The sequence below is a fragment of the Coregonus lavaretus genome (assembly GCF_964263955.1).
Source record: "Coregonus lavaretus genome assembly, chromosome: 8".
Classification (NCBI taxonomy): domain Eukaryota; kingdom Metazoa; phylum Chordata; class Actinopteri; order Salmoniformes; family Salmonidae; genus Coregonus; species Coregonus lavaretus.
In genome coordinates, this window is record NC_139995.1 from 40055889 (window position 1) to 40081670 (window position 25782).

General features: G+C 44.9%; 1 protein-coding gene across 1 annotated transcript in view; it reads right to left on the reverse strand.

The window, feature by feature from the left end:
- Positions 1-14394: 14394 nt before the first annotated feature.
- LOC311134171 (SLIT-ROBO Rho GTPase-activating protein 3-like) overlaps positions 14395-25782 on the reverse strand; it is a 97293-nt gene continuing 85905 nt past the window's right edge. Inside the window, exons 16-22 of the mRNA XM_084167782.1 lie at positions 25364-25469; positions 18586-18813; positions 18073-18327; positions 16641-16808; positions 16083-16383; positions 14851-15165; positions 14395-14712 (exon numbers count right to left, since the gene is read on the reverse strand). Of these exons, the coding sequence (XP_084023908.1) occupies positions 14569-14712; positions 14851-15165; positions 16083-16383; positions 16641-16808; positions 18073-18327; positions 18586-18813; positions 25364-25469 (1517 nt within the window). The 3' untranslated portion in view covers positions 14395-14568. The remainder of the gene's footprint in view (positions 14713-14850; positions 15166-16082; positions 16384-16640; positions 16809-18072; positions 18328-18585; positions 18814-25363; positions 25470-25782) is intronic.

Sequence of the window (25782 nt, forward strand, 5' to 3'; positions counted from 1 at the left end):
TAGCATGTCTTGCCAACTCCTATAGTATGTCTTGTCAACTCCTATAGTATGTCTTTCAACTCCCATAGCAGGTCTTGCCAACTCCTATAGTTGTTGTCATGCCATACATAGGAGACAACCACCATATAGGAGGTGGTATATAACACTAGCTAGTGTCTCCAGTCACACAGATGAGAGGACTGAGATACAAGGGATCAGTACTGTTTATACACACCTAGTCCCATAACACTCTGCCCTCTGATCCCTATGCCCGATACTGTTGGCTCTTCAGAAATGTACACTACAGTGCCTTGCAAAAGTATTCATCCCCCTTGGTGTTTTTCCTATTTGCAACCTGTAATTTAAATGGATTTTTATTTGGATTTCATGTAATGGACATACACAAAATAGTCCAAATTGGTGAAGTAAATCTTTTCTTATAAAACATGTTTCAAAAAAGTCTAAAAATTAAATAACGAAAAAGTGGTGCGTGCATATGTATTCACCCCCTTTGCTATGAAGCCCCTAAATAAGACCTGGTGCAACCAATTACCTTCAGAAGTCACATATTTAGTTAAATAAAGTCCCCCTGTGTGCAATCAAAGTGTCACATGATCTGTCACATGATCTCAGTATATATACACCTGTTCTGAAAGGCCCCAGAGTCTGCAACACCACTAAGCAAGGGGCACCATCAAGCAAGCGGCACCATGAAGACCAAGGAGCTCTCCAAACAGGTCAGGGACAAAGATGTGTAAAAGTACAGGAAAGGAAGGCATTAATCAGAGAGGCAACAAAGAGACCAAAGATAACCCTGAAGGAGCTGCAAAGCTCCACAACGGTGATTGGAGTATCTGTCCATAGGACCACTTTAAGCCGTACACTCCACAGAGCTGGGCTTTACGGAAGAGTGGCCAGAAAAAAGCCATTGCTTATAGAAAAAAATAAGCAAACACGTTTGGTGTTCGCCAAAAGGCATGTGGGAGACTCCCCAAACATATGGAAGAAGGTACTCTGGTCAGATGAGATACAAATTGAGTTTTTTGGACATCAAGAAAAACGCTATGTCTGGTGTAAACCCAACACCTCCCATCACCCCGAGAACACCATGTTTTTCATTGGCAGGGACTGGGAAACTGGTCAGAATTGAAGGAATGATGGATGCCGCTAAATACAGGCAAATTCTTGATGGAAACCTGTTTCAGTCTTCCAGAGATTTGAGACTGGGACGGAGGTTCACCTTCCAGCAGGACAATGACCCTAAGCATACTGCTAAAGCAACACTCGAGTGGTTTAAGGGGATACATCGAAATGTTTTTTGGAATGGCCTAGTCAAAGCCCAGACCTCAATCCAATTGAGAATCTGTGGTATGACTTTAAGATTGCTGTACACCAGCGGAACCCATCCAACTTGAATGAGCTGGAGCAGTTTTGCCTTGAAGAATGGGCAAAAATCCCAGTGGTTAGATGTGCCAAGCTTATAGAGACATACCCCAAGAGACTTGCAGCTGTAATTGCTGCAAAAGATGGCTCTACAAAGTATTGACCTTGGGGGGGGGGGGGGTGAATAGTTATGCACGCTCAAGTTTTCTGTATTTTTTTGTCTTATTTCTTGTTTGTTTCACAATAAAACATATTTTGCATCTTCAAAGTGGTAGGCATGTTGTGTAAATCAAATGATACAACCCCCCAAAAAAATCTATTTTTATTCCAGGTTGTAAGGCAACAAAATAGGAAAAATGCCAAGGGGGGTGAATACTTTCCCAAGCCACTGTAACAGATCTGGGACCAGGCTATCACTGGACTACTGCGACCTGATGCCACACAGCACAGGCCACTGTCTATCGCTCTGCTACCCATACACAGGAAGGAGGACAGAGTAGAGGACAAACAAACATCTCATAACTCTTTCATAAGCCAGATGAAATTCCCAAGCAAACGTGGGAAAGGGGATGTAATCTTCCATCTGCATTTGATATAAAACAGCAGAGACAGACGATACCCATGAAATCGATGCAATGCAGGGGACTCTCCCATCACTCTGACGTGGTGACATGTGAAACTGTATCCGTATCAAATCTGAACCCTGGTGGTGTTCTAGCTCTACATAGCTGTTTATGTAGATAAGTATGGGTCCACATGATGTAACCTATATTGTACACAGAAAACAGGATGTCCATTTTACATTGAAGTCATTAGCAGACATTCTTATCCAGAGTGACTTACAGGAGCAATTAGGGTTAAGTGCCTTGATCAAGGGCACATCAACATATTTTTCACCTAGTCGGCTCGGGGATTTGAACCAGCGACCTTTCGGTTACTAGCCCAACTCTCTTAACCGCTATGCTACCTACCACCCCATAACTTAGATAGTACACAAACTTTACAGTTATTCAAAAATGGAGGCCAGGGTTGAGGATGGGGGTTGAGGATGGGGGTTGAGGACAGGGGTTGAGGACAGGGGTTGAGGACGGGGTTGAGGAGGTTAATGAACTCCTATCAAACAGGTAAACACTTTACATTAACATGTAATTTAAATGAAATGTATAAACTATTAATTATCTGTAATAAACATTTGTGACACAATGGTTGAAATTGTGTGATTGTTATCTTGGTGCTTGCCAAATAGTGAGCAAGTGTGCAATCCTATGTTCAAAGAAGGGCCTGACATATTTATGACATTGTATGTTGTATGTTGGTACGTACACTACATTACCAAAAGTATATGGACACCTGCTCGTCAAAAATCTCATTCCAAAATCATGGGCATTAATATGGAGTCGGTCCCCCCTTTGCTGCTATTACAGCCTCCACTCTTCTGGAAAGGTTTTGCACTAGATGTTTGAATATTGCATTCAGCCACAAGAGCATTAGTGAGGTTGGGCACTGATGTTGGGTGATTAGGCCTGGCTCGCAGTCGACGTTCGATGGGGTTGAGGTCAGCGCTCTGTGCAGGCCAGTCAAGTTCTTCCACACTGATCTCGACAAACCATTTCTGTATGGACCTTGCTTTGTGCACGGGGGCATTGTCATGCTAAAACAGGAAAGGGCCTTCTCCAAACTGTTGCCACAAAGTTGGAAGCACAGAATAGTCTAGAATGTCATTGTATACTGTAGCGTTAAGATTTCCCTTCACTGGAACTAAGGGGCCTAGCCCGAACCATGAAAAACAGCCCCTTGACCATTATTCCTCCTTACCAAACTTTACAGTTGGCACTATGCATTGGGGCAGGTAGCGTTCTCCTGGCAGCCGCAGAGCCCAGGATCGTCCATCGGACTGCTAGATGGTGAAGCGTGATTCATCATTCCAGAGAGCGCATTTCCACTGCTCCACAGTCCAATGGCGCCAACCTTTACACCACTCCAGCCGACGCTTGGTATTGTGCATGGTGATCTTAGGCTTGTGTGTGGCTGCTGGGCCATGGAAACCCATTTCATGAAGCTCCCAACGAACAGTTCTTTTGCTGACGTTGCTTCCAGAGGCAGTTTGGAACTCGGTAGTAAGTGTTGCAACCGAGGACAGACGATTTTTATGTGCTACGCGCTTCAGCACTTAGCGGTCCCGTTCTGTGAGCTTGTGTGGCCTACCACTTCGCGGCTGAGTCGTTGTTGCTCCTAGATGTTTCCACTTCACATTAACAACACTTACAGTTGACAGTGGCAGCTCTAGCAGGGCAGAGATTTGTTGGAAATGTGGCATCCTATGATGGTGCCACATTGAAAGTCACTGAGCTCTTCAGTAAGGCCATTCTACTGCCAATGTTTGTCTATGAAGATTGCATTGCTGTGTGTTCGATTTTATACACCTGTCAGCAATGGGTGTGGCTAAAATAGCTGAATCCACTCATTTGAAGGGTGTCCACATACTTTTGTATATATAGTGTATGTTGTGTTAGATTTTAGATTTTAGTCATTTAGAAGACTCTCTTATCCAGAGCGACTTACAGTTAGTGAGTGCATACATTTTTTTCCCATACTGGAATGTTGCATCTAGGGACGGGAGTTGAACATTAGCTACAGTGGCTTGCGAAAGTATTAATATTGTCTCATTTGATCTACACAACATGCCTACCACTTTGAAGATGCAAAATATTTTTTTGTGTGAAAAAAACAAGAAAACTTGAGCATGCATAACTATTCACCCCTCCAGGTCAATACTTTGTAGAGCCACCTTTTGCAGCAATTACAGCTGCAAGTCTCTTGGGGTATGTCTCCACAAGCTTGGCACATCTAGCCACTGGGATTTTTGCCCATTCTTCAAGGCAAAACTGCTCCAGCACCTTCAAGTTGGATGGGTTCCGCTGGTGTACAGCAATCTTTAAGTCATACCACAGATTTTCAATGTTTCCCCTTAAACCATTCGAGTGTTGCTTTAGCAGTATGCCTAGGGTCATTGTCCTGCTGGAAGGTCTCAAATCTCTGGAAGACTGAAACAGGTTTCCCTCAAGAATGTCCCTGTATTTAGCGAAATCCATAATTACTTTAATTCTGACCAGTCCCTGCCGATGAATTTTGGTGGGCGGCCCTCTCTAGGCAGGTTTGTTGTGGTGCCATATTCTTTCCATTTTTTCCATTTTTAGTCATTTAGCAGACGCTCTTATCCAGAGCAACTTACATTATCTTTTTATTTTATTTTCCATACTGGCCCCCCGTGGGAATCAAACCCTGGCGTTGCAAATGCCAAACTGAGCTACATCCCTGCCGGCCATTCCATCCCCTACCCTGGACGACTCTGGGCCAATTGTACGTCGCCCCATGGGTCTCCCGGTCGCGGCTGGCTACAACAGAGCCTGGATTCGAACCAGGATCTCTAGTGGCACAGCTAGCACTGCGATGCAGTGCCTTAGACCACTGCGTCACTCGGGAGTCCAATCATGGATTTAATGGTGCTCTGTGGGATGTTCAGATTTTCTGATATTTTTTATAACCCAACCCTTATCTTTACTTCTCCACAACTTTGTCCCTGACCTGTTTGGAGAGCTCCTTGGTCTTCATGGTGCCGCTTGCTTGGTGGTGTTGCAGCTTTTCAGAACAGGTATATACAGTGAGGGAAAAAAGTATTTGATCCCCTGCTGATTTTGTACGTTTGCCCACTGACGAAGAAATTATCAGTCTATAATTTTAATGGTAGGTTTATTTGAACAGTGAGAGACAGAATAACAACAAAAAAATCCTGAAAAACGCATGTCAAAAATTTTATAAATTGATTTGCATTTTAATGAGGGAAATAAGTATTTGACCGCTCTCAATCAGAAAGGTTTCTGGCTCCCAGGTGTCTTTTATACAGGTAACAAGCTGAGATTAGGAGCACACTCTTAAAGGGAGTGCTCCTAATCTCAGTTTGTTACCTGTATAAAAGACACCTGTCCACAGAAGCAATCAATCAATCAGATTCCAAACTCTCCACCATGGCCAAGACCAAAGAGCTCTCCAAGGATGTCAGGGACAAGATTGTAGACCTACATAAGGCTGGAATGGGCTACAAGACCATCTCCAAGCAGCTTGGTGAGAAGGTGACAACAGTTGGTGCGATTATTCGCAAATGGAAGAAACACAAAAGGACTGTCAATCTCCCTCGGCCTGGGGCTCCATGGAAGATCTCACCTTGTGGAGTTGCAATGATCATGAGAACGGTGAGGAATCAGCCCAGAACTACACGGGAGGATCTTGTCAATGATCTCAAGGCAGCTGGGACCATAGTCACCAAGAAAACAATTGGTAACACACTACGCCGTGAAGGACTGAAATCCTGCAGCGCCCGCAAGGTCCCCCTGCTCAAGAAAGCACATATACAGGCCCGTCTGAAGTTTGCCAATGAACATCTGAATGATTCAGAGGAGAACTGGGTGAAAGTGTTCGAGCTCTTTGGCATCAACTCAACTCGCCATGTTTGGAGGAGGAGGAATGCTGCCTATGACCCCAAGAACACCATCCCCACCGTCAAACATGGAGGTGGAAACATTATGCTTTGGGGGTGTTTTTCTGCTAAGGGGACAGGACAACTTCACTGCATCAAAGGGACGACGTCAAATCTTGGGTGAGAACCTCCTTCCCTCAGCCAGGGCATTGAAAATGGGTCGTGGATGGGTATTCCAGCATGACAATGACCCAAAACACACGGCCAAGGCAACAAAGGAGTGGCTCAAGAAGAAGCACATTAAGGTCCTGGAGTGGCCTAGCCAGTCTCCAGACCTTAATCCCATAGAAAATCTGTGGAGGGAGCTGAAGGTTCGAGTTGCCAAACGTCAGCCTCGAAACCTTAATGACTTGGAGAAGATCTGCAAAGAGGAGTGGGGCAAAATCCCTCCTGAGATGTGTGCAAACCTGGTGGCCAAGTACAAGAAACATCTGACCTCTGTGATTGCCAACAAGGGTTTTGCCACTAAGTACTAAGTCATGTTTTGCAGAGGGGTCAAATATTTATTTCCCTCAATAAAATGCAAATCAATTCATAAAATTTTTGACATGCGTTTTTCTGGATTTTTTGGTTGTTATTCTGTCTCTCACTGTTGAAATAAACCTACCATTAAAATTATAGACTGATCATTTCTTTGTCAGTGGGCAAACGTACAAAATCAGCAGGGGATCAAATACTTTTTTCCCTCACTGTATATACTGAGATCATGTGACAGATCATGTGACACTTAGATTGCACACAGGTGGACTTTCTTTAACTTATTATGTGACTTCTGAAGGTAATTGGTTTCACCAGATCTTATTTAGGGGCTTCATAGCAAAGGGGGTGAATACAAATGCACGCACCCTCCGTTATTTATTTTTTGAATTTTTTGAAACAAGTAATTTTTTGCATTTCACTTCACCAATTTGGACTATTTTGTGTATGTCCATTACATGAAATCCAAATAAAAATCCATTTAAATTACAGGTTGTAATGCAACAAAATAGGAAAAACGCCAAGAGGGATGAATACTTTTGCAAGGCACTGTATTTACATGCTGTAGAGCAACGCATCGGATGACTGTTTATTCAGTTCATCAATGTGTTGTCCCTATCCAAATAATTGATATATTCAATATATGAGACATAATTGATACTGTACATGCTGATTCTCCCTCCCCCTCCTCCCTGACTGCCCCTGTACTGATCCTCCGCTGGTTCCTGCAATATGCTACTGAAAGGAAGTGTCACGTTAACCCAATTAACATGACACCTGACCTGGGGCTCACACTGTGGAGCTTCCCTGGAGCTCACATACCCACACCCACCCACACCCCCATGCACACACAGAGCAAATCCACTACAGCAAAATCACTTACCCCCTGCCCTCACGACTGCTACCTTCACTTACCAAGGTGCTGCTATGTTGACATGTTTACCCTGTTGACATGCTACATGTTAATTAAATGTTCTTATGTAAATTAGCGTGTCATGTTGTGTGACCACAGATTTCATATTGTCAATGTGTGCTGTACAGGTAGTAGATGGTGTACCTGTGACTTATATTCAGGACCTGAATCAATGCATTTTGTTGCTGTAGGTCCTGCATGCTTTGATTTTAGGCAGAGTTTGAGAAATAGATGAACTGCATGAAGTGGGGAAAGCAGGTCCCTGTCTCTTTCACCTATCCCTTTAACTTTAGGCCATAGAACTTACATTTTAATAATACAGATAGATTTTTTTAAACACACTTCCAAACTAATGCACCAAGAGTTGCTGAATATCTTTTCTGCTTCAGGCGACAGACACACAGTACCTCTCTCAGTCCCAAAGTATTACTATTAATGTCTTCCATCACCCGTAATCTCCATGCCCTGCCCAAGGGGACAACGGTTAGAGGAGAGCCACTGAGTGAGAGGTGAATACAAATAAATATAAATAGAGTGAGAGATGAATCCTAGTCATCTCCTGGAGGTTTGGAGAAGCCGCAACGGAGGAAGTGAGTGGAGAGCTTAAAACTGCTTGCTGAAGTGGTAAGCACTTCGTTCTCCACCTCCGGTCATCATTCCCAGACAGACGCCTAGCTCTGTTCTCTTCTCTCTCTTTTCTCCTTAACGGCCCTGGTGAAAGGTAGTGCACTATGTCGGGAATAGGGTGCCATTTGGGACGCATCCTCTGACATCTGCAGGTGGGAGGGGGAACCAGGTCCAGTGGCTTTCACTGATCAGAAACAGAACTCATAGAAGTTCAGGCCCTGGGCGTTTCTCCCTTTTAGGGGTTTGGGGGTACTGGGGGCATTCCATTAAGCTATACTCCAATCATTTTCCATCCCATCATAACACACACAAACACACCACACACGTACACATACTCTACTAATGTTACCGCTCCAACCCCACTTCCCTTTTGTCCACCTATAGTTAGGCTCTATCTAGTCACCCGTAATAGAGTCACTTCCTCTATCCTGTCTTCCTTTGGCTTATCAATTAAGGGAGTGTGTGAGAGACAGAGAGAGAGAGGGAGGGGGGAAATGGCCCCTCTGAGTGGCCATTTTCTTCTTTACAACTACTCCCAGTAATGTTCCTCTGCTCCAGATTCAATTAACTGAATGACTCAGGCTGTGTCACAAATGGCACCCTATTCCCTGTATAGTGCACTATTTTTTTTACCACAGCCTGGTCAAACATAGTGTACTACAAAGAGAATAGGGTGCAATTTGGCATGCAACCTCAATGAAAGGACATGGCTCCCATCTCCCCTGGCCTAGCACTGCCCTCTCCCATTCACCCATTCACCTTTGACAAGTAAACAGCTTGAAACATGTTTGTCATGTCCTGTCTCTCTACTGTCCCTCATGCTATTGCATGAGCCATTCACCAAGCCAATTTATGTTGTATTTTTGACTTTATGTTTTGTTTTACCCCATATGTAACTCTGTGTTGTTGTTTTTATCGCACTGCTTTGCTTTATCTTGGCCAGGTCGCAGTTGTAAATGAGAACTTGTTCTCAACTGGCTTACCTGGTTAAATAAAGGTGAAATAAAAAAAGTACAAAAAGTTAAAAAGTTAAAAAATAAAAGCCATTTGCCCATGCAGTGTGTGAATGTTCAGACGCTGCTGTGTGTGCGTGTGTTTTCTCCTGAAATTAGTGTTAACGGTGGGTACACTTCTTCGTTCTCACAAAATGTCCTCCTCCATTACATCACGCCTTGCCTGGCTGTAATCGTAAAGTAAATGTAGTACTTATCTAAGAGGTGGCACTTTACATTCTCAATTAACGCTTGAGACACACACAAACACACAAACACACCGTTATTAAACAACCCTCCTTGTGTTGCTCACTCACATGCTAGGTGATGCCATTGATTTCTCAGTGCTCAGCAGTAACGCTAATGAGCCAGGAGGTAATTCCTAAAGTCATATGAATTGGCGTGCCTGGTGTGTTTGACGTGAGACATAGGAGACCCCCTGCCTACCTGAGGCTCGCTCGCTGCAGGAAACCCTTATCTTTCTACTGAATTACCTCTGTACAAAACATTACCGGAGTCAGGTTTTAATCAGAGCGGCAAAAAATCACGTCAAGAGACGGTTTCACACTGTGTGCTAGGCTGGCTGCTTCAAAGCAAAGCCAGGTGGTTACCTAACACCTAACACAAAGCACATGCTATCTTGGACTAATTTGTGACAGGAAAAAAGGGGGAAATATGAATACATAAAAGGCCAATTGCCCAATTTATATAAATCATTTCCACATGGACTTATAAAACAGTTGTCCTGCACCATCCATGAAAAGTCATGGAAATAAAATTTTCTTGAAGAAAAGGAGGGCGATAGGATATGAGGAGGAAGAAGAGAACAAGAGGAAGAGGAGAAGGAGGACGAAGACAGTACTAACTCATATTAGCAAGCAGCGAGGCCCCTGGAGCCAAACAGCCCTAGGACCGTGTAGTAGGGGGGGCATAGAGGACAAACCTTATCAAGATGTGAAAGGGTGAAACATACTGGTGCTTTAGAAGGGGCAGAGAATGTGATGTATTGCTACTTCTTTTCCCAACTACAATCGACAGAAGATTGTAAAGCCGTAGCTGGCTTTTCATAGTGTGCTACTAATAATGTCCTGAGGTTTGTCCCCTAGTGCTGGGGTCTATCATCAAATAGAATATCAACTTTCTAGAGAGGAATGTTGTAGATGGGAACAAAATATGACATATTGTGGTTCTGCTGAAACAATAAACATATAATTCTCAATATCTATCAAACATCTATTGATCTTTGTGCTTGGAAAACAGTAGAACAACATGAGTAGCTCACGGGGATGGTACCACAATTCAATTAAACACATCAGAGGTTTGGCATTCACTAGAGTCGTCCATCGAGAAGTAATCCTTGGGATTTTATTCACTTAACATATGAATAATGACGGCTCTCTCACTAGCAGTTATTCACATGGTTATGTCCAAAACATAACATGGTTGCAAAATAAATTTCAAGCCACCATCCCCCTAGAACTGTTTCATACCAAGATAGAACATGATGTATCTCTTAATTATCATTTAAAGTGGCATGGGTTTCATGATCTGAGGATGGCTCTGAAAAAATAACTTTGGCTGGAATTCAACCAATTGAAGACATAGGGTTATTTTCCTGCACCAAACCTTCAGAAGTGTGTATGATGGATTTGCAAAGCAGTGTCCCAGATGGAAAGATTTGAGTTGACACTTGATTTAGAAATCTTAAATCCCATGGCGTGACCTGCCACCACACAACCTGGCTGAGAAGTAATCAGGCACAGGCAACAGTATTAGTGATTCCTAAATCGAGTGTCAACCAGACCTGAGCGCAAATAATTGAAAAATCATTTAAAATACTTTGAGCGTTCATTTGAGTCTGCCTGTAGTGCCAAATGGGCGGGGTTTGCAGTTTGGGACTTTTCTATTGGTTTATTAAGCCAGGCAAGCTCAAACAGGCACAGATAAAGCTTTTGAAATGATTATTGAAGTATTTGAAACCCAGGTCTGGTGTCAACTCCCTCCACACACTGCTGTGCAAATGAAACACACTTCTAAAGAACAGTATGGAAAATCCACTATTTACAACAATTGAACTGTAGTCAAACATTGTGTAATACTGTATTAAGCTTTTAGATTTCCTCCAAGGTTCCACCAACTCTACAGTTTGCACCTTAATAATCAGTGTCCCTCTTCAGAAGGCGGCAGGAGGAGGCAGAGAGGACAGTTATTGATGTACCATTCCTGTCTGGAGGAATGATGACAATCTGTTACAATCTGTTCATTAGCCTATAAATACATGCAGGCAGATAGAGACAATGAGTGTCTGCATATGAGCCTGTGAGTGTGTGTGTGTGTGTGTGTGTGTGTGTGTGTGTGTGTGCGCTTATGAGCCTCCCCCTAACTGCTGTAGAGATTTCCTTATTTGCTCTGGCTGTGATATCCATGGCAACATTTCTAATTCTAAGAACTAAGTAAATGGCAAAACGGAGCAAGTGAGAAATCCTATTTTCAAAGAAAGGCCTTAATCATTGATGCCATGTCAGTGTTACAACATGACTAACGGGTTAATAGTGGGCCGGATCACAACACCTGCTTGAGAACACAACACTTACACAGTACATGGCTTAGACCCAAAGCCTCGGCGTTGCACTTGCCATATCGATTGTGCCTTGACCTATCATACCCCCTCATCAATTAGCTAAGTCCTTTGAACTGTAAGAGCCACACACAGCCGGTTGGGACAGCCTGGTCCTATACTACCTGGGTGACGGCCCGGTCTTAGTCTCTCTGGGTGGGTGGCCTGCGCCTTACAGCTGTCATACACACAGGCCTTTCCTCTGGCCGGGACATAATCTGACTGGTTTCTGATTTTCATCTCTGTGACCATACTCACATAAAGTGATTAGGCCAGACTCCCTTTGAGTGGTGCGAGGAACCACAGCGCAGCACAAGAAGAGGAACAAGACAAAAAGTCCAAAAGTACAACCACAGTATTACTTTGATCAGGAAGCTGAAGGACAAATGAAATGTCTGGGATTGCTTTTTTATGGTAAATTAGTATGGAAATATGGGGGTATTTAATTTCAGAGTGTGTGTAACGATCTCTGAAGCGGTTTCCTTTCATCCCCCAACTTCATTTTAAGCCCTTTTAATTGGGCTCTTGAATGTCTAAGTAGTTGGTAGATACATTTTGATTTTCTCAGCTATGTTTTCAGGGCATGGACCTCCACATAGAAAGTCTTATCCACTTTTACATGCCTGCTTTAACCACTTCATAGGGAGAAGTTATCTGGAATAAGTGAACCAAAGAGGTTATGATGTCATCACTAGCTTACGTCTGTAAACATTATTTGACTTGCTTTCAAACTCAAGAAATACGTTGCTGGTCAAGTGTATGATTTGTTATGCTATAATAGTCTAATACCTTTTTCTCAAGTTGATGAATCATACAGTAAGATTAGGACTACATCATCTCCCGAGTGGCACAGTGGTCTAAGGCACTGCATCGCTGTGCTAGCTGTGCCACTAGAGATCCTGGTTTGAATCCAGGCTCCGTCGTAGCCGGCCGCGACCGGGAGACCCCATGGGGCGGCGCACAATTGGCCCAGCGTCTTCCAGGGTAGGGGAGGGAATGGCCGGCAGGGATGTAGCTCAGTTGGTAGAGCATGGTGTTGGCAACGCCAGGGTTGTGGGTTCGATTCCCAGGGTATGAAAAAAAAAATAAGAAAAAAATAATGTATGCACTCACTAACTGTAAGTCGCTCTGGATAAGAGCGTCTGCTAAATGACTAAAATGTAAATGTAATCCCAACTATCTCTTCGTCCTCCCAAAGTGTGCACTTGTTCACTTCCCTTCACTGACTCTGGATAAGAGTGTCTGCTAGATTACGTAAATGATTTGAAAGGAAATGACTGGAATAAGAAATATGGTGGAAACTCCCATTAGCCAACGCCTCCACCAATCCAATGCTTTTAGATTTGTGGGAAGTACTGACACTTCGGGTTTTTAGCTGTTCTGGGATTTAGCTGGAATACCATCTCAATGTAACACAGTCGCCACCTTGTGACAGAAAATGAGACATGGAACAATGCAAATGCCTCAAATTACTATGGTGGAAGTGTTTTTTCTATGTTCACCACTAAGAGGAGCTACAAAACCATTTACCAATTGGACTCCGCTGTACTGTAAGACAGATATGCGTGCAACATTTCACCACCAAGTGTCAGTGTGGTAGAATGTCAACAAAAAAGTACCAAAAGGGCATTACGGATACAGTTTCCCCACATTTATTATCTTGTTCTGTTACTGCCTTTGCAAGGTTAAGAGTTAAAAAATCAACTTACTATATCATGATAACATATATCCTGTTTCTAGCATACCAAGTTATTCATACATACAGGTAGTTTTCAACGTTATGCATATTATTTTCCATTCAAAACATATCTATAACACTTTAAACGTGTTTTGCTGATTAATAATCCCTCATATAATACATACAGGAACACATACCACCAAGCAAGCAAGCCCATCTATATACTGTATAACTCCAAAGCAGGCCTATATGAAAACAGTGGTTACACACAATGGGCCTGAATTGAGCGTGCAATTTAGTTCACCAAGTAAGAGTTCCAGTCCACATGTAACAGCACAAGTAACCATGTTACACTTTGATTCTCCTATGTCTTCATACACGTAACTGTATCAATATATATATACAGTATGAAGGATCAACTAGGACAGGCCCATAGAGAATGATCAGATCAGTGTGGGGGGGAGGAGAGAGAGAGAGAGAGAGAGAGAGAGAGAGAGAGAGAGAGAGAGAGAGAGAGAGAGAGAGAGAGAGAGAGAGAGAGAGAGAGAGAGAGAGAGAGAGAGAGAGAGAGAGAGAGAGAGAGAGAGAGAGAGAGAGAGAGAGAGAGAGAGAGAGAGAGAGAGAGAGAGAGAGAGAGAGAGAGAGAGAGAGAGAGAGAGAGAGAGAGAGACTTCCTATCTGCAGACGAAGAAGGCGCTAGTCTTAGACACCCAGCTCAAATACACCAAACTTCCATTTGAGATGGTTTGTTATTCAGACAAACTAGCAGGCTACAATCATAGATATATATATATGGCTACAACAGAAAACAAAGAGTTATCCAGTGCATCCCTTTGATCAGGTTTGTTCTGTGGCACATTGGGAGAGTAGAAACATCCTTTATAATGATTGTCATAGTAGGGTTCATGTTTCTTCTGAGTGATTCATAATCTCCACCGACAAGCAGACAGTCAATCCTGGTGGACGTTCAGCTGTCAATAAAACCAATCAATCAGCCATCATCCTACATGTTGAATCCAACCTCCTACTAGTTAGTGGTCGATATTGTTCCCATAGAGACAAGGTCTCAATGTGTCTGTTGTCACAGCCAGAAGGAAATTAAGAAGATGCTGATTATGAGCAGTCAGTCAGTGCTCTGCCGAGTCACTTCCTTCTGTACTGTATCTCTTGGGCTGTGGCTGTGAACAGATTGTGCCCTGTCCAGTCAGTTCCTACTATAGCTCCTGTACTGGGATATGGCTGCAGCCTACTCAGTTGTTATTAATGTATGCCTATCCTGACCTGTGGCTGTGTGCTGCAGCCTGCTCAGTCAGTCGTTTCTATAGTTCCTGGGCTCTTTCTGTGACTGCAGCAGCCTGCTCAGCCAGGCTACATGTGACCCTGTTTGTCTGAGGACGAGGAGGAAGTGGAGGGGGACAGGGACGGAGTCTTGGGGAACACCCTGTCTGTGGGGGTGATAGAGGCTGGACTACCCAGGCCTGAGGAGCTGGAACTACTAGACCTGTGCTGCCCCTGTCCCCCCTGTCCATGCCCCTGTCCCTGTCCATGCCCCTGTCCCTGTCCATGCCCCTGTCCCTGTCCATGCCCCTGTCCCTGTCCATGCCCCTGTCCCTGGCCATGCCCCTGTCCCTGGCCATGTCCCGAGTGGATGGGAGCAGGCCGGAGCGGTCTGACCGGAGGCGACCTGAGAGGGGCGCTGGGCCTCCGTGCTGTCAGGGGCGGTTTGAAGGTGCTCATGGTCTCGGAGGACGAGGAACTGCTGCTACGGCGCAGGGCGGCGTCAGGGTCCCGGATGACCATGGTGTTGGTGTGGAGGGGGCTGCCAGGGGGCTCAGAGGAGGAGGGGTGCTGCTGCTTCAGGGGCTCCAAGGTGTCCAGGACCACGTCGGGGGTATGCTTGGCCACGTTCTGCCGCTCCAGCTCAGACAGCTCGTTCAGGGCTGTGTTCATGGTCTTCTCTATGTCCTGTAATACACACAGTTTCACCACTGATATTAATCCAGTGTCTTATGTCCTGCAACACACACCATCTTGGCTGTCCATCGTAGTCGATGATGACAATTCACGCACACACACACACACAGTATTAGACACCATTCTATAGAAATTATGTCCCATTCAGACATCTGCTCTTATTGTTCATCCTCAAACAAAATACTGACATACCAAGTCCTCCCAATAAAAACCAAACAGTTTCTTCTTGAAAGCAGGGACAAATGGACAAATTAACACTTCACAAATGGTTCCAATATTCTCTCTCTAATGAAGCACACAAAGGGAGCCATATTTAAATGTGGAGCTAGCAGCAGCTAACAGACTGAACAGTAATTAGGAGATGAGAGACAGAGGGCAATGAATGGGCCTCTCTCTCAGATGTCCTTCCCACTGCTGCCTGACTTTGTCCCTCTGAGTCCTGGCTGGGATCCATATACTATACTGGAGACATTCTGAGAATAAATATTTCTCCCTCAGTCAGTCTGTCTGTCTGTCTGTCTGCCTGTCTCTCCATCTCTCTGAACAACAGACAGGAGAATATCCTCATTAGCTTCGACTGCACAACTCCAAGCCTGGCTGCACTGGCAGGAAATATTATGAATAACAAGGTCAGTTTGGTCTTGCCTGACTTCACCCACTGAATCAATTGCTTTGATAATCGTCAAGTCTTTATTGCAGTGATTAGATTCTCACCTCTGTATACCCTGATAAATGCTCTTTAGCCAAAACGTTGGTTAAATAAATCCACAAGCAACGAGAGATGAGTGGGCAACCTTCTTTTTTCAATTGGTTAGTTTATTTTCCGTTAGCCAGCACCTCACCTTTAGGCCGGGTGTGCGTTTTGTTATTTCTCTACTTCTTTGATAATGTACTTCTTAGACTCTCACCTCTGCCAGTGATTTCTGGTCGCCAAGGCTACCGTGGCGGGTGGAGCCGGGGGAGGGTCTGAGGGCGGGGCCATCATGGAAGCACTTTCTGTCTGGATGGTTGATACTTCCTGTGCTGCTGAACGTGCTGAGATGGCGTTTCTCTGGACTGTCCATGCGGCCCCTGCTGACAGCCATCTTGTGAGGGCTGCAGGGGCGGGGCATGACCTTAGGGAGTGTGTCCATACCTCGGGTGGGGCTGTGGGTGTTGGCGGTGCTCCTGCGGCAAGGGATAACAGTACCGTCTGAATGAACCCTCAACCTGTTAGGCCACAACACAGAGAGCAGACTCTCAGGACAGCATCAAGGACAGAACAGGACAGGGAGAAGGCATGGTGCAGATATAAAATATAGCTAATTCAATACAACTACACTAAATTAACCATTATTTTGTAGCCTCTTCATGGAGTAAAACATCTCATCCTGCACGTGTCTAGAAAACCTGTGTTAACCTGCATTTCTTCAAATCCTGTGAACTGTGAGCATGAATCAACAAAGTCAGTTTCAATGTGTAGCCACCTTCCAAGAGCATCTCCATAGCGGTGTTCAGGGGTATGTTGTGTGTGTTCGCAAGGGGCGCTGCGGTCACGGTTCCTGGATGAGGTTCTGTCTCTGTCCTCCTGGTGGGGTCCACTACTGGCCTCACTCTCAGCCTTCCAACTCAGACTGTCTGAGAACGCATCGTCCCTGAGGTAATGGAGAGACAGAGAGAAGACGGGGGGTTTATTCATTAGTTCTTTATATGCTGGCAAAATGCAACAAACAATAATACCAATTTCATTAACGAGTCACTGCAAATCATCTGGATACCCTTACACCAGTGATGATCCAGTCTCCCGAGTGGCGCAGTGGTCTAAGGCACTGCATCGCAGTGCTAGCTGTGCCACTAGAGATCCTGGTTCGTATCCAGGCTCTGTCGTAGCCGGCCGCGACCGGGAGACCCATGGGGTGGCGCGCAATTGGCCCAGCGTCGTCCAGGGTAGGGGAGGGAATGGCCGGCAGGGATATAGCTCAGTTGATAGAGCATGGCGTTTGTAATGCCAGGGTTGTGGGTTCGATTCCCACAGGGGAAATTTAAAAAAATAATAATAATAACTATGCACTAACTGTAAGTCGCTCTGGATAAGAGCGTCTGCTAAATGACTAAAAATGTCCCAAATTTTTTTTTATCACAACAAACAATCCTTCAGAATCAAAATCTAACTCATCACCTGCTGCCAGGTGTTGGACCTCTTCAAGTTATCATTAACAAGCACAACACCCATTCCCCGGTTCCCCCGGGCCCCGGATCAGCTGGAGATGAGTGTGTCTGCGTCCCAAATGGCACACTATTCCCTTTATAATGCAATACTTTTGACTAGTGCACTAGTGCACAAGCTCTGATCAAAAGTAGTGAACTATAAAGGGAATAGGGTGCAATTTGGGACGCATCCTGTGTCTTTTCCCTAATTAGGGTTTAATTCTGCCATCTCCACGGTGATGGGCGGTGATTGGCTGTCAGGTGGGGTTCCGGAAGGATAAATGACCAGCTACAGAGTGACCTTAATGTTCCATCCTTTTCATGAGGAAGTGTTGGTTCAGGAGACTGAGGAGAGGAGAAGCTCTTTTACTAATTACTAATTGGGGATTTATTTGCTTTGAAGTGCTTGGTGCATATAAATGCTAACTGCATAATTGATACAATAACAGACTGTCTGGTGCTTACTGTATGCCAACTGCTGCATTGACACAGTATCAGACTAATGCACAGTTCACTATTATTGACTATTGACATCTCAATTTACTGTTATTGACATGGACTCACATAACCTGAAGGACCCATGGTCAGGGTGCCCAGTCTGTCTCTAATCTACTGAGGATTACAATAGAAGTGCGTATCCTAAACAGAGGCATGTAACATTTGAGCAGTTACACAGAAATGTGACACATTTAGTACTCATGCTGTCCTTACATGTCCTGCACCACGATGTACTGATGTGGGATGAGTCCGTCCACTCCATTGTGTCGTCCCTCCCACCAGTCATCAGAGGCTCTCAGGTACAGCAGCAGTGATGCCCCCTTCTTAAAGGACAGCTCTCTGGAAGTACGCCCCACGTAGTCAAACTTAGCGATGGCCTCGATCTGCTCCAGTTCATCATCACTGGTGTGAGGTCCTGTACCGTTGTCCACTTCATCAATGGCACCTGGACCACTCTGGGGACTGTCACTAAATGGTGTCGAGCGAGATAGAGACAATAATATACAGTAGATAGATACATACAGTACCATTGATTGATAGATTCAGATAATGACAAAGAAGGACATAGTATCGTGCTTTAGACTAAACTAGCCCAACAAGAGGGTGAAGTCATTTGAAACACAGAACTGGATCCAGTCCCCTAACCCCCTTCTCTACATTGGTTAATCTCCATCCTCTCTCCCATCCAAGCATAACCATGGCCCAGTATACTATGACATCACTAACCAGTACTCCTCTCCTCCAGCCATGCACTTCTCATAGACCGGTCCGTCCAGCTCACGGTGGCTCGGGAAGATGACCTCGTTGTGGATGATGATGGTCTTGATGACCTCATTAACGTGCGTCTGGCAGGCCACAGGATCGTGACCATCAGGTATGGGCATCAGAGTCGGGCCGAAGCAGGTAGCCAAGTTATAGGGATCCATCATGTTCTCATCACTGTACTGGGATAGACTGGAGAGAAACAATGGGGAATTACAGTTTTCTTTTATCGCTTTGGTACTATTTTCACAAGTATGTTGTAAAATTTCACAACTTTTAGTACAAAACTCAAAAAGGCTGGGGTTTTTTTACTTTACGCACAGTTTCAATTGACTAAGTACAACACACAGTAACTTTTTCACCAAACCTAATCAGTGTTTCATCTAGAAATACCTTTCATATAAAGTCATTGCCTTTCACAATGCAATGTTCACATTACATTTTATATGATTCTCTTCTCATTTGTTTAAATACATTTGACCATCACTTAATCAAACTGCACTTAACGGTTAATCACTTAACAGTTCGGTAAACCTATAGATTTGAAACTGGTTTGTCTACTATATATGGATTTTGTGAACTACAGAAATAAAATGTGTGTTTGTAAAGTATAAACATCTAAATTACATGTATTACCCAACAAAATAATATCTATCCAATGTGTAATCAAAGGTGTGATCAATGAAGACATCCTCTACAATCATTCATCAGTGCAAAAAAAACATTGTATTTTTCAGATATAATTGCAATATAATATATAATATATAATTGTAGGTGTCTGTAATCAAATGTAAGAAATTAAATTAAACAAATTAAATGAATGAAAATAAAACATAACATTTAGTACCCATTCATTTGCATCAAGCCTGTCTTGAGCATTTCGCCATTAATTCTCATCCACATCACAGTGAATATCCTCATTGTTCATGCACTGTGGGAAAAACCCTATGGCATGGCGAATTCAAGCTTGACATTGGTCTGCATTGATGTCGTTGCATGCCTCATCCATGGCCAGAAGGAGGGTGGCACGCTCATGGGGATGGCGATAGTACACATTCCACCTCCATGTGGAAAGAAATTCCTCAATACGGTTGAGGAAATGAGAGTATGGGGGCAGGTATAAGGTCACGAATCGGAGATGGGCCCGAAACCATGCCACCTCTGCATGGTGGAACCTGACATTGTTCCATGCAATGACATAGGTGACCCCTTCACCTTGACAGGCCTGCTCAATTTCATTGAGGAACACAATGAGGTGTGCAGCGTTGTAGGATCCAAGTAATCTTACATCCTACCACACCATCTTCAGAGATAGCTGCACACATGGAGATGTTTCCCCCAAGTTGTCCAGGCACTTGGACGGTCATCCATTGGCCGATGAGGTGCCATGGTAAGGCTTCTGTTTACCACATGGTCAACGACGATGGCCCGGACCTCATTAGACACAACAGTTCCCTGCCGTCTGCCTCCCTCTCTCTGATGTCCACCTCTTTGACCTCTTTGATGGGGCCCATGCCCACCTCTTTGACCTCTTTGATGGGGCCCATGCCCACCTCTCTGACGGGCCCCTTGTCTATGAGCTCTTTGATTTCTTCCTCTCCCTTGCTATCCTGCTCCATGTTGAAAGAAATTGCAAGTGTTCACACACACCCTTTTATATGGTGTGGTTACCACTATGTGAAATTAGCAATTACGAGGAGTCATTATGTGTGGTTATCATATATCATATCATATCAGAGAATTATATGAAATGTAATGTGAGCATTGCATTGTGAAAGGCAATGACTTTATATGAAAGATATTTCTAGATGAAACACCGATTAGGTTTGGTGAAAAAGTTACTGTGTGATTTTGTGTGTTGTACTTAGTCAATTGAAAATGTGCTTAAAGTTTAGAAAAAATTGCCTTCTTGATGATCTGTTTTGAGTTTTGTACTATGAGATGTGAAATTTTACAACATACTTGTGAAAATAGTACCAAAGCGATAAAAAAATATATAACTCAAACAAGTTTCCATAATACAGTATGTATACACTTATTAGGTTTGTTCATAAACACATACATTTTACAATGTAGACCCAACGACTGAAAATGTTTAATATCTTTTGTCTTCATTTTTCCTCATTTAATGAGGAGGACTACCCACCTCTTCCTCCCTGGATAAGCCACCTCTGAACACTATCTTTATTATTGGGTTTCTCCATAAACACATAACATGGTGTTATTACAACTTACGGATTGATGTTTAGACTTACTGATTGATATATAGACTTACTGATTGGTGTATAGACTTACTGATTTTTATTTAGACTTACTGATTGATGTATAGACATGAATATACTTACTGATTGATGTATAGACTTACTGAATGATATATAGACTTACTGATTGATGTATAGACTTACTGATTGATGTATATACTTACTGATTGATGTATATACTTACTGATTGATGTATATACTTACTGATTGATGTATAGACTTACTGACTGATGTATAGACTTACTGATTGATGTATAGACTTATTGATTGATATTTAGACTTACTGATTGATGTATAGATTTACTGATTGATGTATAGATTAACTGATTGATGAATAGACTTACTGAATGATATATAGACTTACTGATTGATGTATAGACTTACTGATTGATGTATATACTTACTGATTGATGTATATACTTACTGATTGATGTATAGACTTACTGATTGATGTATATACTTACTGATTGATGTATAGACTTACTGATTGATGTGTAGACTTACTGATTGATGTATAGACTTACGGATTGATGTATATACTTACTGATTGATATAGACTTACTGATTGATACAGTGAGGGAAAAAAGTATTTGATCCCCTGCTGATTTTGTACGTTTGCCCACTGACAAAGAAATGATCAGTCTATAATTTTAATTTTATTTGAACAGTGAGACAGAATAACAACAAAAAAATCCAGAAAAACGCATGTCAAAAATGTTATAAATTGATTTGCAGTTTAAATGGAGGGAAATAAATATTTGACCCCCTCTCAAACAGAAAGATTTCTGGCTCCCAGGTGTCTTTTATACAGGTAACGAGCTGAGATTAGGAGCACACTCTTAAAGGGAGTGCTCCTAATCTCAGTTTGTTACCTGTATAAAAGTCACCTGTCCACAGAAGCAATTAATCAATCAGATTCCAAACTCTCCACCATGGCCAAGACCAAAGAGCTCTCCAAGGATGTCAGGGACAAGATTGTAGACCTACACAAGGCTGGAATGGGCTACAAGACCATCGCCAAGCAGCTTGGTGAGAAGGTGACAACAGTTGGCGCGATTATTCGCAAATGGAAGAAACACAAAAGAACTGTCAATCTCCCTCTGCCTGGGGCTCCATGCAAGATCTCACCGCGTGGAGTTGCAATGATCATGAGAACAGTGAGGAATCAGCCCAGAACTACACCAGAGGATCTTGTCAATGATCTCAAGGCAGCTGGGACCATAGTCACCAAGAAAACAATTGGTAACACACTACGCCGTGAAGGACTGAAATCCTGCAGCGCCCGCAAGGTCCCCCTGCTCAAGAAACCACATATACAGGCCCGTCTGAAGTTTGCCAATGAACATCTGAATGATTCAGAGGAGAACTGGGTGAAAGTGTTGTGGTCAGATGAGACCAAAATCGAGCTCTTTGGCATCAACTCAACTCACCGTGTTTGGAGGAGGAGGAATGCTGCCTATGACCTCAAGAACACCATCCCCACCGTCAAACATGGAGGTGGAAACATTATGATTTGGGGGTGTTTTTCTGCTAAGGGGACAGGACAACTTCACCGCATCAAAGGGACGACGGACGGGGCCATGTACCGTCAAATCTTGGGTGATGTCACGATCGTTTAAAGACTGGTCGTGGAACCAAGGCGCAGCGTGATAAGCGTACATTTTTTTAAGTACTTAACACCCGACAAAACAACAAACAAACGAAACGTGAAGTCCTAGGTTACACAAAACAAACCTTAACGGAACAAGATCCCACACCGACTAGTCCCAAACAGGCTGCCTAAGTATGGTCCCCAATCAGAGACAACGAGATACAGCTGCCTCTGATTGGGAACCAACCTGGCCAACATAGATCCACACGATCTAGAAAACACAACATAGAAAATACAACATAGAAACTACACACCCTGGCTCAACATTTAAGAGTCCCCAGAGCCAGGGCGTGACAGTACCCCCCCCCAAAGGCGCGGACTGCGACCGCGCCACACAAACACAACAGGGTAGGGGCCGGGTGGGCATTCCGCCTCGGAGGTGGATCCGGCTCTGGGCGTGACCACCACTTTCTCTCCACCTCCCCGTTGCGCCCCTGGTCTGGTCTGGCACCGCTGACTGGAGCTCGACCCGACGACGGTGGATCGATCTGTACAGGCTCCGGACTGGAGCCGCTGGCCGGAGCTGGACTAGGCACCGGTGGAGCGGAATACTCTGGCTCCGGAGTGGATCCGCTGACAGGAGTTGGACCGGACCCCGGTGGAGCGGATTGCTCTGGCTCCAGAGTGGAGCAGCTGACCGGTGCCGGACCAGGCACCGGTGGAACAGGCACGGGCCGTGCCGGACTGGACACACGCACCACTGGCTTGGTGCGGGGAGCAGGAGCGGGCCGGACCGGGCTGACGACGCGCACCACTGGCTTGGTGCGGGGAGCAGGAGCGGGCCGGACCGGGCTGACGACGCGCACCACTGGCTTGGTGCGGGGAGCAGGAGCGGGCCGGACCGGGCTGACGACGCGCACCACTGGCTTGGTGCGGGGAGCAGGAACGGGCCGCACCGGGCTGACGACGCGCACCACTGGCTTGGTGCGGGGAGCAGGAACGGGCCGGACCGGGCTGACGACGCGCACCACTGGCTTGGTGCGGGGAGCAGGAACGGGCCGGACCGGGCTGACGACGCGCACCACAGGCTTGGTGCGAGGGACAGGAACAGGCCGGGCTGGACTGGGAACATGCACCACTGGCTTGGTGCGGGGAGCAGGAACAGGCCGGGCTGGACTGGGAACACGCACCACTGGCTTGGTGAGGGGAGCCGGAACGGGCCGGGCCGGACTGTGGAGGCGGACTGGAGGTCTGGAGCGAAGAGCTGACACAACCCGTCCTGGCTGAATGCCTACTTCCACACAATACGTGTGAGGCATCAGCACAGGACGTACGGGGCTGTGCACTCGTACTGGCGCTACAGCACGTGGCACTGGCGCAGGATATACGGGACCGAGGAGGCGTACTGGAGACCACGAGCGTTGAGCCGGCACACCCCGTCCTGGCTGAATGCCCATCTTTGCACGACACGTGCGTGGTGCTAGCACAGGACGTACAGGACTGTGCCGGAACACTCGCGGCACAGTACGTGGCTCCGCATAACACGGAGCCTGCCCAGTCACACGCTTCCTAGCCTGAGTACGGGGAGTTGGCTCTGCTCTAACCCTAGGCTCCGCCAACCACCCTTTTAGCCCCCCCCCCCCAACATTTTCTTGGGGCTGTCTCTCGGGCTTCCTCCTCGGCCGGTACCCTCTGCGTTGCCGCTGCTCCTCTCTATAGCGCGCCTCCACAGTCTCCTCCCAAGGACGGCGATCCATTCCGGCCTGAATCTCCTCCCAAGTCCAGGATCCCTTCCCGTCCAGGATCTCCTCCCAGGTCCAGGCTGTCTGTTCCTGGACACGCTGCTTGGTCCTCTTTTGGTGGGATCTTCTGTCACGATCGTTTAAAGACTGGTCGTGGAACCAAGGCGCAGCGTGATAAGCGTAAATTTTTTAAAGTACTTAACACCCGACAAAACAACAAACAAACGAACGAAACGTGAAGTCCTAGGTTACACAAAACAAACCTTAATGGAACAAGGTCCCACACCGACTAGTGCCAAACAGGCTGCCTAAGTATGGTCCCCAATCAGAGACAACGAGATACAGCTGCCTCTGATTGGGAACCACCCTGGCCAACATAGATCCACACGATCTAGAAAACACAACATAGAAAATACAACATAGAAACTACACACCCTGGCTCAACATTTAAGACTCCCCAGAGCCAGGGCGTGACAGGTGAGAACCTCCTTCCCTCAGCCAGGGCATTGAAAATGGGTCGTGGATGGGTATTCCAGCATGACAATGACCCAAAACACACGGCCAAGGCAACAAAGGAGTGGCTCAAGCCAGTCTCCAGACCTTAATCCTATAGAAAATCTGTGGAGGGAGCTGAAGGTTCAAGTTGCCAAACGTCAGCCTCGAAACCTTAATGACTTGGAAAAGATCTGCAAAGAGGAGTGGGACAAAATCCCTCCTGAGATGTGTGCAAACCTGGTTGCCAACTACAAGAAACGTCTGACCTCTGTGATTGCCAACAAGGGTTTTGTCACCAAGTACTAAGTCATGTTTTGCAGAGGGGTCAAATACTTATTTCCCTCATTAAAATGCAAATCAATTCATAACATTTTTGACATGCGTTTTTCTGGATTTTGTTGTTGTTATTCTGTCTCTCACTGTTCAAATAAACCTACCATTCAAATTATAGACTGATCATGTCTTTGTCAGTGGGCAAACGTACAAAATCAGCAGGGGATCAAATACTTTTTTCCCTCACTGTATATAGACTTGCTGATTGATGTATAGACTTACCGATTGATGTATAGACTTACTGATTGATGTATAGACTTACTGAATGATATATACTTACTGATTGATATATAGACTTACTGATTGATATATAGACTTACTGGTTGAGGAATGCAAACAGATATCTCATGACGATGATGACGGGGTGAGAAAGAGTTACAACGATCTGCTGAAGGTGATGAGCTCTCTCTGCACCAGAGTCTAGTTCTGAGAGAGAGAGAGAGAAAGGGGGAGAGAGGGATACAATCATTTCGATGTATACAATATGAAATGTATATCTACTTTACTATAGTAAACATATTTACTATATAAATCCAATCAATTATTAAATCAATTACTAATCTCAACCAGGGGTGGGCAAACTACGGCCCGCGGGAGGTTTAAGTTAAAAACATTTTGTTGGGGGTTAAAAAACACTCCAGGCCACTCTTGAACGTCTAAAAACTAGATAGAAAGTATGTAGAAATTATAATGCACCTATATATTTTCAAATAACTGGCCTTTTTCTGGCCAGCAAATA